The 15,284-nt window shown below is 37.4% G+C and overlaps 1 protein-coding gene across 2 annotated transcripts; it reads right to left on the minus strand.

The window, feature by feature from the left end:
- Positions 1-1,442: 1,442 nt before the first annotated feature.
- COX7A2 (cytochrome c oxidase subunit 7A2) lies at positions 1,443-8,554 on the minus strand. Of its 2 annotated transcripts, XM_045057747.1 has the most exons (4): positions 8,330-8,449; positions 6,536-6,625; positions 3,187-3,271; positions 1,443-1,644 (listed from the first exon to the last, which is right to left on the minus strand). In XM_045057747.1, the coding sequence occupies exons 1-4, from the start codon at positions 8,345-8,347 to the stop codon at positions 1,586-1,588; spliced, it is 252 nt and encodes an 83-aa protein (XP_044913682.1). In that variant the 5' UTR covers positions 8,348-8,449; the 3' UTR covers positions 1,443-1,585. The 2 variants fall into 2 exon arrangements, with proteins under 2 accessions (XP_044913682.1, XP_044913683.1); XM_045057748.1 differs by lacking the exon at positions 3,187-3,271 and having other exon boundaries at positions 8,330-8,554.
- Between the last annotated feature and the right edge of the window lie 6,730 nt (positions 8,555-15,284).

Below are 15,284 nucleotides of genomic sequence, written 5' to 3' on the forward strand. Positions count from 1 at the left end.
TCCAGCAACCTCTATTCTGGGATCTTGCCCCTCAACCCCTCCCCATCTCCACTGCTAGTTACAATGCAGATTTTTAAAGTGAAGGGCAAATATTTAAACTTAGCATCAATTTAAAGAATTTTTCAAGTATCTTAAGCATTCAACCTTTTACTTTATCCCATCTTCCCATGGTAACATAGCCCAAACATAACATTTTCACATGGAAACTGTTTTATAAATTGTGTTATGTCAGAAATAGTAAAGCACCTCTCAATATTGAGATGAAGGCTATCAGAGGATATCAGGCTGTTTTTCTTTTTACTACAAAACAGTATCTTTCATATCACGTCATAAAAGCATTTCAAATCACTTTATGAAATTTGTAATGAAAGTTAAATTCTCCTCTGTAAAATGCTGACAGATATAGCTTGTTTCAAAATATCAGTGATTGCTTTCTAGCTCCAAATCATCAAATTGGACCAAACTCCAGCCCAACTTAACTTTCTCAACATTTAGAAATGTCTGATATTTATTCCACTCCCTTCCAAAGCAGTATTCTCTGCTGTTATTAGTAATAAGATGCTGTCAGAAGTTGGGAAGATCCCCGTATTTAGTGGCAGGTTAGATGTGGCTACCAAGATCCTTTCAAACCTTCAAGATTCAAGGCTGAGACATCTTTTATTAGGTACCTTTTGAGATAGATTTATACTTTAAGCCTCAATGTTTCCACATGAAGACTTCGATTGGCTATTTCAGATTTGACTCATTTTTTCTACATATACTTTTCTCAATTTTATGCAAAAATTGAAGTTTATAAAACCATTACTCATGGATTTCCCCTAGATTGAATTGCACCTAGACTAGTGTTACAAATGTACACCTAGTAGAGGTAACAAAGTATGACTCCTTAAGTTCCCCTAGAAGATAGCTTTTAGAAATGAATTAAGCGTTTTAAGGGAAGTTACACTTTATGTTATGGATTATAGTAACATAATAGAAGCCCATCATTAGCGTAAAAGAACAAGTCGTAAATTATTTTATAGTTTCTCTACTGAAGCCTAACTCTAAGCTGTGGAATAAATCCGATATTTGGACATATGCTAACATAGCTGAGAGAAAAAAAGAAACTCAAATCCCAGGAACCAAAAAATGACCTGTGTCCACTAACCCCAGATTCTGGCATATCCTAAGATATAGTACAGCAGGGAGGGGAGGGATTCAAAGGAATATGCTTTCAAGTGTTACATTCATTCACAGCTGAAAACCATCCACAGTATAATTCTGAGCTGTTCTATTACATAATTTATTTATAAAAATAAAATTTCACCAGTGTCACAATGGTATTTTATACAACCCTACTGACTAAAGAACCATTTTTTTGCTCCCTACCTAAGAGTTACAAGGCTGATCAAAAACTGAAATTATTGGTATAATGTATCCTAAAGTGATAAAATAAGACAAAGCATGGTAAAGACTGCTTTATTGGTGGCAGTTAGTAGAAGTCAATAAATATTGTTCCCCGAAGAACTCAGTTATGTATCAATTATTGGTCCAGAGAGAGCTGAATGAAACTGAACCAACTGCCTGCTGAGATGATAAACTCAAGTCAGTCTTGCTTCTTGGGAAATGAAGCCATAGCTAGCTGATATATGGCATACGCAGTTCCTGAAAAAGAAACAAAAAGAGAACTTACAAGAAATTCTGACATTTACAAGTATAGACATAATATTCCAGCTAAAAGTTAACAGAAAGGGAAGTTTGGCATTAAGACTACTTTTATGGTGGGGCGCCTAGGTGGCGCAGACAGTTAAGCGTCCGACTTCAGCGGTCCGTGAGTTCGAGCCCCGCGTCAGGCTCTGGGCTGATGGCTCAGAGCCTGGAGCCTGTTTCCGGTTCTGTGTCTCCCTCTCTCTGTGCCCCTCCCCCGTTCATGCTCCGTCTCTCTCTGTCCCAAAAATAAATAAACGTTGGAAAAAAAAAAAATTTAAAAAGACTACTTTTATGGAAACACAGAAAAGTATTTTGATAGGTGCTGGTAAAATTTAAAATAACTTCAAAGGAAAGTATTAGATACAACACAATAATTTATTTGTCAAATTGACAACATGTAAAAAGTTTTTAAATAAGAGTAAGAACATATATAAAAGTTATTTCCATACTAAACTAAGATGGCCTGAAAAATGCTAAGAATGATTCAAAAACCAAAAAAAGAGGTCAAGATATACAAGCACTCCCTGAAGTATATTATTAGTATTAAACCAAGAAGAATGATACATCATTTTTAAATTATCAAATTTGATGTAAGAATAGCCAATAAGTGAATATTTTTAAAAACTAATTACCAGAATATCTAAGAAACAGTCACACTGACCAAAAGAATTTAGGACTCTAAAGGTCATTATCTGATTGTTCTTCATCATAAATGCTTCTTCACTGTACTCAACCCAAGGCAAAGAAAGCACCTTGGTATCAGCCCGGGGACTTTGTAATTAGGGTTGAAATTCCAGCTTTTCCACACAGAGGCAATATTACCTTGGGTAATTAACATAATTTCTTCATCTTTAAAATGAGGACACATTACAGACTTAATAAAAAAGGTTACAGAAATCCATTTATGGGCACTTCTATCAGTAAGATGAGCACACAGTAATCAAATAGTTCCCTTCCTCCCCCAGAGAGCAATCATTTAAAATCTTAACTCTGCTCCTAGCCTACCAATTTGTAATATTCCATTGCTAATACTGAACAATGGACCTGCCTAATCCACAGAAAAATCTATCAAAGCACTTTGTGTACAGTAATAGGTACTGTTCTTTCCATAGAGGTTTTGTTTCTGTCATAAACATGTATGTTCAGAGTTTAGATGTAAAGTGTGTTTTTATTATGTATCACAGTAAAAATGTTTAAAAAGCCCCTGTTATAGGAGATGGTGTAGAGAGATGAGTAAGGCCACCAGTAGCACACTCTGAAAGCCACCTCTATCATAAATACTCCTATCAAACTTTATTGGTTTAATTTTTTAAGACATTAAAATGCTCTTCTACAATATGTATCGATCATCCTCTTGAGTCCTTAAATGTAAAGCAGTAAGATCTCAGATGCTGGGGACAGTCTTTCTAGTTAAAATACTGACATAGTAAAAGGAATGAAGTTGTTAGTAATCCTTATTGTTACCTATCTGTAAGTCAAGCATTCCAAATATCTTACCACCAACTGTAAGCATCATAGTGGCTCTATACAGGAGGGCATCAGCTATTCCACCCTTTAGATGCACTGGAATTCCATTATCCTCCTAGATTAAAAAAATAGTAATAATTACTATATGCATCATTTGTTTTCAACTAAGTTCAAAAGACTAATCCATTCATATAAAATTAAGCACCTCCTCAAACCCCTGGAATTAAAATATTGTCAATATCAAAATTAAAAGACTACAATTTTCCTGACTCTGTACCTACCACCACTAAAGTATTAAAATAAGAACTCCTAAAAATCAACATTCTTTCTCTCACATTTAATGAGATCCAGTAAAGATTTGCCTTCCAAGGAATATATAAATGTTAAAGCTGTGAAAATATACTGATTGAGTCCATCAGCTGAATTATTAAAAAGATCAGGAATCCTCACACTTTTTTATTTCTTTATTTTGAGAGAAATAGAGAGCAAGCAGAGGGGAGCAGAGACAGGGAGAGATAGAATCCCACGCAGGCTCTGCGCTATCAGGGCAGAGGTGGAGCTCGAACTCACAAATTTTAAGATCATGACCTGAGCCCAAGATCAAGAGTAGGACCCTTAACCAACTGAGCCACCCCCGCATTCCTCTCCTCACACTTTAATCATAAGGTAGATTTGATTCAACTTACGATTTCTCAACTTCACAAGTATGTGAAAGCAATACACGTTCAGGAGAAACTGTACTTTAAATTCTGAATTTTCATCTTTTGCCAGGCTAGTGACATGCGGTACGATCCTCTCATGATGCTGGGCAGTGGCAGCCAGCCACAACTCCCAGTCAGCCACACGACCACCAAATTTAACAACCAATGCACTTATCACCATTCTGTACCCATAAAACCATTCACTTCACTTTCAGTGCAGTATTCAAGAAATTACATGAGATATTCAACACTTTTATTATAAAATAGGCTTTGTGTTGGATGATTTTGCCCAGTTCATGTATGTGTTCTAAGCATGTTTAAGGTAGGCTAGGCTAAGCTATATTTGGTAGGTTAAGCATATGAAATGGATTTTCAATTGAACATATTTTCAACTTATGATGGGTTACTATTTTATGACCTAACTCCATCATAAGTCAAGGAAGATCTGTATAGGATACAAAATTTTATTTGGGAAAAACCAGGTATTACCACAGTAAAACAAAAAAAGCACTAATAATGTAACTACTTATAATGGTAAACAACTCTGTCCCACCATCTTTCCTCATGAGAAAACCATTATTAACAGCATAGTTCATATTCTTAAATATTTTTTAATGCTTACGTTGTCTTACCTTCTAATTTACACACACACTTGTTTAATATACCAAATGAGATTATGCTATATAAGGGTATGCTATATTCTATTTTTCACTTAATGCTGTCTTAAAAACTTTTGTTACTCCCTTTAAAACTACCTTATCCCTTTTAATGGCTACATAGAATGCCACTCTGCAAAAATATCAGAACTGAATAAGCCAGTCCTCTATTAATGGGTATTTAGGTTGTTGGAGTTTTAGTGGTATTAAAATCCTATGACAAATAACCTCTATCCTTTTCTTTGTATATTTAAGCTACTGTGTCTGCAGAAAAGATTTTTAAAAGTGGTAGTCCCCAGGGGCACCTGGCTGACTCAGTCAGTGAAGTATGCGACTCAATCTCAGGGTTGTGACTTCAAACCCCACGTTGGGCATGGAGCCTACCTTTAAAAAAAAAAAAAAAGTGGAAGCCCTGATAACAGGGTATCTGGTTTATTTTTAATAATACTCTCAAACACTCTTTATAACTTTTATACCAATTATACTACTAACTATTATGTATGAAAGTACTGTGTACGAATATAACTATCTCCCATACGTGGCTTACATAGCCTATTTTAAATCCTTCTATAGTAATTTGTCATTTTAATTTGCATTTCTTACTGATCTGTAGGACCTTTTTTTTTTTTAAATTTATTTTTAATGTTTATTTATTTTTTGAGAGAAACCAAGCATGAGTGGAGGAGGGGCAGAGAGAGAGAGTCACAAAATCTGAAGCAGGATCCAGGCTCTGAGCTGTCAGTACAGAGCCCGACATGGCCCTCGAACCCACAAACCGCGAGATCATGACCTGAGCCGAAGTCAGACCCTTAATGGACTGAGCCACCCAAGACGCCCTGTAGGACCACTTTTTATACTGGGGATGTTTATCTTTTGTTATATTTTAAAATTTGCTCTCAATTTGTCACTTGAACTCATAAATGCAATTTTTTTTTATTTTTATTTATTTATTTATTTATTTTAATTTTTTTCAACATTTATTTATTTTTGGGACAGAGAGAGACAGAGCATGAACGGGGGAGGGGCAGAGAGAGAGGGAGACACAGAACCGGAAGCAGGCTCCAGGCTCTGAGCCATCAGCCCAAAGCCCAACACGGGGCTCGAACTCATGGTCGGTGAGATCGTGACCTGGGCTGAAGTCGGACGCTTAACCGACTGCGCCACCCAGGCGCCCCATAAATGCAATTTTTGTCCTTTACAGCTTCTAGGCTTTGTAAAGACTTCCTTAGGAAGACTTCCCCACCCCTAAGGTATAAAAAATACTCTCCTATGGTGACTATAACTAATAGTACTGTATTGTACACTTGAAATTTGCTAAGAAAGTAGATCTTAAGTACTCTCACCAAACACACAAAAAGATCAAGTATTTGAGGTAATGGATGTGTTAATTAACTTAATTACAGTAATTATTCATAGACACATTGAACATCACACTGTATGCACCTTTTTAAAAATAAAACCCATCAGGTACAACCTAAATATATACAATTTTTATTTGTCAATTGTACCTCACTAAAACTGGAAAAATATATTTCATTTTAATATTTTTTTGGCAGAAGAAGCATTTATATCTGCAATTTACCTTTTAATACACAATATAGAGGGACAGAACTTTACTTTCTTTAAAATAGACAATTTTTCTAAAGCCAATTTATCGTATCCTTTCCACACTAATATGAAATAGCACCTTTAACATATATTAAATTTCTACATACATATTTGTTCTGTTTCTGGGCCCTTTCTATGGTCTATTTGTCTATTCTTATGAAACTACCCATGGAGTGCCAACCCAATGTAACTTCTGCAAACAAAGTGTCTTTGACCTACACCTTTTCCCTCTCATTTCTTCTACTTCCCCAAAGTCCTCCTGGATATAGGCCCAACTAACTATTAATAGGCGGTTTATTATTTTGCTAATACAACAAGATGAGTAACAACCAAACATCTCCAGATTTACTTCCTATCTCCAACTTTTGGTAAATATTATTACAAGTAACAACCTCCTATAAAATATTTCAGTACCTGAAATAGCTTTTGCTTCTCTGGAACCTTATTTTCAATCTGCCTGCGTGAAGCAGTGCTTATGGTCCTCTGGGCAATCTGACGAAGAGCCTGAAATAAAAAAATCCATATATACTGAGCAGATTTAGGTCTTAAAGAAACTTTCAAAACCAACTATTTTCGGGGCGCCTGGGTGGCGCAGTCGGTTAAGCGTCCGACTTCAGCCAGGTCACGATCTCGCGGTCCGGGAGTTCGAGCCCCGCGTCAGGCTCTGGGCTGATGGCTCAGAGCCTGGAGCCTGTTTCAGATTCTGTCTCCCTCTCTCTCTGCCCCTCCCCCGTTCATGCTCTGTCTCTCTCTGTCCCAAAAATAAATAAACATTGGAAAAAAAAATTAAAAAAAAAAAAACCAACTATTTTCAACTTCTATTATTACAGAAGAGGGAAACTGACAGTTAAAAACATACCCGATTTGTCAGTAACCGAGTCCTAACTAAACCAACAGCCAAGTTTTCCAACTTGTTGTCCATCCACTACTCTTTTTTTTTTTTTTTTCAGTTTATTGGGGGGGGGGGGGGGGGGTTGGGGAATATCCCAAGCAGGTTCCAAGCTGTCAGTGCAGAGCCTGATGCAGGGCTCAATCTCATAATCTCACGAACTGTGAGATCATGACCTGAGCAGAAATCAAGAGTTGAACGCTTAACCTAAGTGACTGAGCCACCCAGGGGAACCCATCTACTACTCTTTACATTAAAATTCTAGTCTCCAAAGACCACATTCAAGTAGCAATTCATACAGATTCTGAGAAAAAAAAAAAAAATCTTTACCTGAATTGAACTAGTAGTATCATATAATCCTTGAGTAAAACATACTGACATACAGATATTATGAGAATAAAGAATGGTTACAAAATACACTAAAAGTTCCAATGTTTTCATTTATAACTTTACCATATTATTAAAAGATCTATTCGACACTAAAATAAACTGACATGATTCCTACTTAATCAAAATGCTTTCCCCATTGCATTTTTCCTATAAAGTAGGGAATAATTAATGGGGTACAATTCTTTTTAAAAAGTGAGTTACATTATATATCCAGTTGAATTAAATAACGAAACAAATATGCACTCCACATTCCAAAACAAATCATATGTTAAGAGCTAAGTAAAACCTTATTGAATAATTACAAAAGAGAATGGTCACTGTTACATTTTCCTTCTCTTGTTCGAAATTTTGGAAAATTATTTCACATGCTCAAAGCCGATGGATGGGTGAAGGACACTGCAGGACCGCCTGATTGAAGCAACACTACAGTTTCAACCATGACGGCTCCTGAAGTCCCAACAGAAACCGAATGACTTGCTTTTTAAACCGCATCTTGATGCTCACAAAGCTCAGAAACGTTGAAACTTTAGGCCTTTCAACGTACCAGTGAACATATTTCTATCTAAAGCTTCCGTGTATCAGAAACGTCCCACTTGGATCTTGAGTTTACTCATATCAAAATTAGCGACTTCATCAATAACCCATAGGGTTAGAGGTGACCATTAAGAAACCAAGGCTGTCTAACCCACCATCCTCTGGTCATTTCCCCAGCCTCTTCATTCCCTATATCTACTCAGCACAGCCGGCAGCAAGAGGAATAGTTAGAAGGGAAAGTAACGTCAGGCGAAAAGGACACGGACCAAGGTGACCTCAGAAGCCGCCTTCGCCCACCCTCCTTCCCTCTCAGGAGAGGCTTTTCAGTCATCCCTTAGCCTCCGCTCCCAACCTTCCCGCCCCACATCAAGAATGCAAGCCGAGAAGCTCCTTACCAGCAGATTCCGCAGCATCTTGGCTCGGTTACTACCCACCAACTGCAACAACCGAACACCAGGAACGAGAACGGCAACACCGGAACCGGAACTGCCTTCTGGCCTTGCGCATGCGTCAGGGAACTTAATACTTCGGGCGGAGGAGGGGCTTGAGCCTCTAACCATAGAGAGCGAAAGACAAGCGAGAGCGGCCGTACGACTGTGGCCGCTCTAGCCGACCGGCCGTTTCCGTTCCTTGCTCTCGTTCCTAAGCTGGCCGATGCTATTCAGGGGGCTGGCTCCTGGAGCTAAGGCTTGGAGAAGTAAACAACTTTTGAGACCGGAGAGGCAAGGAGTGACGTGTTATGTACTTTGTAACTAGCTTAGATGAAATTAATGTGAGACCAGGCTATCATAGAAAATTAGTATATTTTGAACGAGAAGGTATTTTAAAAACTTCTGAGCAAACTTTGAACCATTGTTTAGATGCTGAAAGAACACTGGGTTGGTCTAACTGAGCTATGAAGCTGGATACAATACAAAATAAAAAGGTTAGCTCCTCTTACACGGATACAATCAGTTTTTTTCCGTAGAAGAAACTTTGTGAGGGCGTTATTGTTCCTTGTGCTGAGAATATGCTGTAAAGAGCTGCGTCGGGGTATCGTCTTGTACCTTTGGATGCTGCACAACTCCCCATGCAAGAAACGCTACCAGCGTCCTGAAATTGTGAAAGCTGTTCGCTCGTTTCTCCGTGTCTGGGGAAAATGCTGGAAAGAGGGGAAAATTTTTAATTGTGGGACAAGAAATGGGATGGCACATCGGTACTCTTTAAGTCTTGCTGTCCCAGGGCACTTTCCATGATTGGAGTCGCTAGGCAGAGCAAATATTGGATAGGCTGCCAGTGTACCTTGCTTCTAGCAGTCTTGCCTAAGTAATGCCACTTACAGAGATCTTTAGTCTTTGTGCCCACCGAGTGTGTATAAATGTAAACATAAAAATACTTATTCTATACTAAAATAAATATTTCCACCTTTTTTAAACAAATTTTTATAATTATTCCATTGTCATTTCAAATAGAAAGTGGACGATGTATGGGTTCAGCATAGGTGAAATGTGTAGATAAAAATTAGTAACATCAAAATCACTATTCCTTCTAATCTTTTGGGTTAGATCCACCAAGTTATCTGTGCTCAGTCTTCCTCACCAAGGTTTGTAAATGCCCAATTCATCTCTTCTCTAGATAGGGACCGAAAGTTTCTGGCTTATTCTCCCTTCTGCATTATGCACTGTGATGGAATCCTTGAGACAATTACCAGGCACCAATAGCTGGAACATACAAATTTTTAAAAAGTGTACTCTGAACTTGTTAAAGCTGTATGTGCTCTCTTACATTGTCTCCATCTAGACAGCTAGATTGTAAACCGCTCAAGAACAGAGATTATTGTAATTTTTTACCAATCCCCTAGTACTGCTTAAAGGGTTATAGGTTAACCAGCAGATGAATTAATGACATATATTGGGTGATTGATAGATCTAGATCTATATATTGGATAAAGGACATTTATGGCTCTGTCCAAAAAGAACCAAAGATTCACATAAAATAGATTCTGAAATAGATGCAGATCCTTATTTGTATGTTACCTAGTACAATTTTTCTTCCTTCTTTCCTAGATCATTCCATCAGCATATAAGCATATTCCCATATTAAACAAACAAGCCTTTGATTTCAGTTACCATACTATTTCTCTTCAAAAGAAAACAGATTTCTTGCGGCGCCTGGGTGGCGCAGTTGGTTAAGTATCTGACTCTTGATTTTGGCTCAGTTCATGATCTCACCGTCTTGAGATCAAATCCCCCATCAGCACAGAGCCTGCTTGGGATTCTCTTTCCACCTCTCTCTGCCCCGCCCTCTCAAATAAACAAACAAACAAACATTTAAAAAATAAAAATAAAACAGATTTCTTTATATTTGTCTTCTTCTCTTCCTCTCCTAATTTTTTAAATTCCATTTTGGGCAGGCTTTTATGGCTTTTCCTAGGATCCCCAATAGCTTCTACATTATTGAAAAAACTGTCAACCTCAATTTTCATTTTTTCCATCTATCAGCAACTAAATTTAACATAATTGATCATTCCTTCACAATATGCTTTGTTTTTAATTTGGAAATAAGCCACAAATGCCATACAGTATAACATACAACATGTGTGTACAGTTTCATACATGGTCCTCCATCCACTACTCTTGATGGTTTTCCATTTCAGTAGTGTTTTTAGTCTCCTGAAACCTCAAACTCTCAATCTCTGAATTTCGGAGTACCACCTTTACATTCATCCCGTCTGTGATTTCATCTACTGCCATGAAATACCATTTGTGTGCTGGCAAATTCTCTAGGCTGACCTTTCCCTTTGACTACAGACATCTCCACTTACATGTCTAATGAGCATCGCAAACTTATGACCAAAACTGAATTCTACTTTCCAGTCCTTTATTTTCAAGGCTTCTCCTCTGCAGTTTTCTTCATTTCAAGCCCCCAACTTTGACTGTTTTCTATCATGCCCTATAAACTAATCCATTAGAAAATTCTGTTGAATACATACACCTTCAAAATATAATCTGAATCTCACTGCTTCTCATTTATCTCCACTGCTACAACTCCAGGCCAAGCCATCATCATCTCCTGTTTACATTACTGCAAAAGCCTTTTCAATTAGTTTTCCTACTTGTACTTTTACACTCAGTCGATTTTCCACACAGCAATGATCCTTTTAATGATATAAGTTAGATAATGACTGCTTATAACTGTTTTCTTCATTGCTGTACTTGCAGCATCTAGAATAGTAACTGGCAGATAGAAAATATTCAGTAATTGTTGGTTAAAGGAACAGTATGCTGCATAAAGAATGAACTTATTGGGAATAAAAATTCAAAACATCTTTGATACTCATTGTGCTACTTTCAAACAGCTTTTAGTCCCAGGATCCCTCACTCATTGTCTCCTTGCTCCTGTTCTATAAATTGTGATTATCCTGACAGAAAAATATACCTGAAATATACCTGGATGCCTATCAAACTTTATTGGATCATCTCAAGCACACTTGAAATTTGTTACTAGATTTGTAAACTCATGCTCTGCAGCAGAGCAGAAGAGTTCTTTCCTTTTTTTTTTTTTTAATTTTGAGAAAGAGAGGGAAAGAGAGCGCATAAGCACAATTGGGGTAGAGGCAGAGAGAAAGTGAAAGAGAGAAACTTAAGCAGGTCCCATGCCCAGGGCAGAGCCTGATGCCAAGCTTGATCTCAAGACTGGGATCATGACCTGAACCAAAATCAAGAGTCAGATGCTTAATCAACTGAGCCACCCAGATGCCCCAGAAGGGTTATTTTCTAAAGTTTCCTTTCCAAAACATCAGTTTGAGTTTCTTCGTAATATTAGAAAATTATTATTAGATTATTGGAAATGATTAGGAAGTATTTCCTTCAGAAGGTTTTTGAACACTGTTAACAGAACTGGCAGTACTCTATTTAGATATAGAGATGGATAATCTGAGGTAAGTAATGGGTAACTAAAGCCTGAGATAAGTTTGTGTGAAAATAATTCACAATTACTGATGTAAAGTTGCCAAATGACATAGTTACTCCATCTTCCTCTTCCTTTAGAAAACAAACAAGATTACAACCCTTACTTTGATCCTGCCTATAGCATCTATAAATTTAAAAAGGAAAGCCAGAATAGTGTTTTGTGTAATTGGGATGTGTGTTTTAATTCTGGAAGCATGCTTAATCCATTTCCAGTTTTACAAAAGCAAATACAGAACAGTTTCGTGTGAGGTTTAACGTACAAAAACTACTAGTCAGATAAAAGATAGCACATCACTATAATTCCATATGTTCTCTGATTACAGCTAGGAATCATGAAACACTTGGCTATCACTTAATTGCTGTATTTATTATTAAATAATTTATGTAATTGCAAGCCTCGTCTTTTCATCATTAAAGTTAAGGGGTGGCTTTGGACTAATAATCATCTCTGGCTCTAAAATCCTTTTGTATGAAAAAATAATATATACAATATATGAATGAGTCCACTCCTTGTTTAACAATAATTTATTGACCATTTAATATGAATCTAACACTTTGTAAGATGCTCTGGGGAAAACTTTTTAAATCCCTGACCTTCTGGAGCATAAAATCTAATTAGGAAGGTAATAATAAACACATAATAATAAATCATGATGTGGACATGAATGCGAGGTTTCTGACTTAACTCTTAAGATGGTTGACCATACCATTCACTATGTCAAAAAATGTAAGAGAAAGCTAGCTAGAATGGCTTGGTTTCTGTTTGGGCCTTACTAAGCTTGAGAAATCCAAGGACAATCCAAGGAAATCTAGATCCATACTGAACAATCTAGAACTCAGAAGAGATGTCAAGGCACAAGAAAAGATAAACTAGTGCAAAGATGGTAGTATAAGTGAGTAGGAACTTATGATTGCTCAGGGAGTATAATCTCAAAGAATTCCCACCATTTTATATGGTGAGCATAACCAAAGCATGTATAAAGGAGACTAAAGACAGGTAAGTATGAAGAAAATCAGGAGTTATCCACAAAGCCACATGCTAAGAATGAAGAGGGAAGGATGGTGCCAAGTTATCAAATGGAGCAAAAAGTTCAAGGGTGAGTTTACCTCCTGTGACAAAAAAAGGGGGGTGAGAATTGTTCGTTGTCATTTTCCATACTTTCTGTTAAATATTTGTCATCTATCACTTCCCTTATTCCTCAAAACAAAAATCTGTCAAGAGGGTATTAAAACTCCCATTTTACTGACAGGAAATGGTAAATGATTTAGGAGATAAAATAATCTGAAGGTACAGTTTACAGACATAAGAGCCAAGTCAGCCTCCTTCTAAAACCCATACTCTTTCTACTGTATCTTTCAGACAGAGATGATAGTAAACAGAATACAGTGTGACTGTGAAATAAATCCTTAGCTAAAACTGAAGATGATAAAAAATATAAATTACTCTTTTACAAGCTTTGTTGTGAGAAGGAAAGACAATACACCCCAGGGATTACTTCAGACCATTAATTCAACTGCAATTAACATGTATTTTTAAAGCCATTTTTTTCTGTATTTCTGTTCCTTAAAATAATGTGACACACAAATCTTGATAGTGAAAGTAATATACAATGAGTTCAATCTTCTTCATTACCCTGGATGAAAAAGCTTGTCACACATCAACAGACAAGCTCCCATTAATATCACTTACAGTAAATAACAAGTTTATCTTTTAATATTTTTAAAAATGCTACAAAAGCACCAAAAGGTACTTCAAGGTGTTTTCTGGTTTTAAAAAAGTGGATGGCCCCGAGTTTATCCCTTCTCCCTTTCACTCCAGTAACATGAAAGGGAATTGAAAAAGTAGGAGGTATTGATAGGCATCATTACCTTAGATGAATCTCAAAGGCATGCTAAATGAAAGAAGCCAGATTCAAAAGATTAAATATGGTATAATTCCATTTATGACATTCTAGAAGAAAAACTATGGGGAAGGAAAAGACATCAGTGGTTGCCAGAGAAATAATGAGTATAAAGGAGTAGTGTAAGGGAGTTTTGGGGGGTAGGGGTGATGGTATTGATCTGTATCCAATGGTGGTTACACAAATCTATGCATAAGTTAAAATGCACAGAACTACACACACACACACACACACACACACACACACACACACAAAGTAAAGTTTACTTTATGATAATGTTTCTACCTAATTTTTTTTCAATGTTTATTTATTTTGGAGAGAGAGAGGGTGCCACCTGGGGAGGAGCAGAGAGTGAGAGAGGCAGAGAATCTGAAGCAGGCTCCACGCTTTGAACACAGAGCCCAATGTGGGGCTTGAATTCAGGTGAGATCATGTCCTGACCCAAAGTCAGATGTTTAAATGACTGAGCCACCCAGGCGCCACCTGTTTTATGATAATCTAAAACAATTTTTTAAAATTTACTTACCTGTTTTTGGAGAGAGAGAGAGACAGCACGAGTGAAGGAGTGGCAGAGTGAGTGAGAGAATACCAAGCTGGCTCTGTGCCATCAGCACAGAGCCTGATATGGGGCTCAAACTCATGAACTGTAAGATCATGACCTGAGCCAAAACCAAGAGTCAGACACCTAACCAACTGAGCCATCCAGGCACCCCTAAAACAAATTTTTTAAAGATATGAGTCAAAAAGGATAGAGAGTTGATAGGGGGGAGAAAACCAGAAAAGCATTTTCAGCAGATTTCTAGAAAACAGAAAGCAGACAGAATATGAGCAGGACAGAGGAAGCTGTAATCTAGAGATACTGTAAGGGGGACACCAGTGAGAAGCACGCTGATTGGCCCACAGCCCCTGAGAAGTTCAGACTTGGATGTAAAAATTATAGCAACAAGGAATAGGCCTGAAAATGACTAGTTGAAAATTACATACAACAGAATGGTCAGATCCCAAAACCTCTGCCCTCCCTCTCTCAGCCAAATACAATCTCTCACCTCCTTCACTGTCTCCCATGGGTAAGAGATAATTTTTCTCTCTATAAAGTAATGGAAGACAACCAGGCAGAAGGGATGTGCAGAGGGATAGGTATAAAGAAATATGTATAAAGTAGAAAACAGAAGGTGAGGTGGAGGACAAGGCAGGAGGGAGTTAAAAGCAAAACAAAAAAACAAACAAAAAAACCCCCAGACCCTCCTTGGATCCCTTCCTTCTGAAGAGGACCAGTGAATTCCTTAGAGAGGCTGAACAGTCCCTGTCAAAGAAAAGGCCTCCAGCCAAATGACTGGCTCCCTGACAATCATTCCCTAATGCAGTACTTCTCAACATTTGATCCCCTTACAGTTGCTGACCTGCCAACTCTTTATTACTTGTCTACGCTTTTCATAATGAATAGGAACAAATAATTCACTGAGTGGCATTTCTGAGTAGCACTGTGCTAGTGAAGCCCA

This window comes from Felis catus, chromosome B2 (assembly GCF_018350175.1).
Source record: "Felis catus isolate Fca126 chromosome B2, F.catus_Fca126_mat1.0, whole genome shotgun sequence".
Classification (NCBI taxonomy): domain Eukaryota; kingdom Metazoa; phylum Chordata; class Mammalia; order Carnivora; family Felidae; genus Felis; species Felis catus.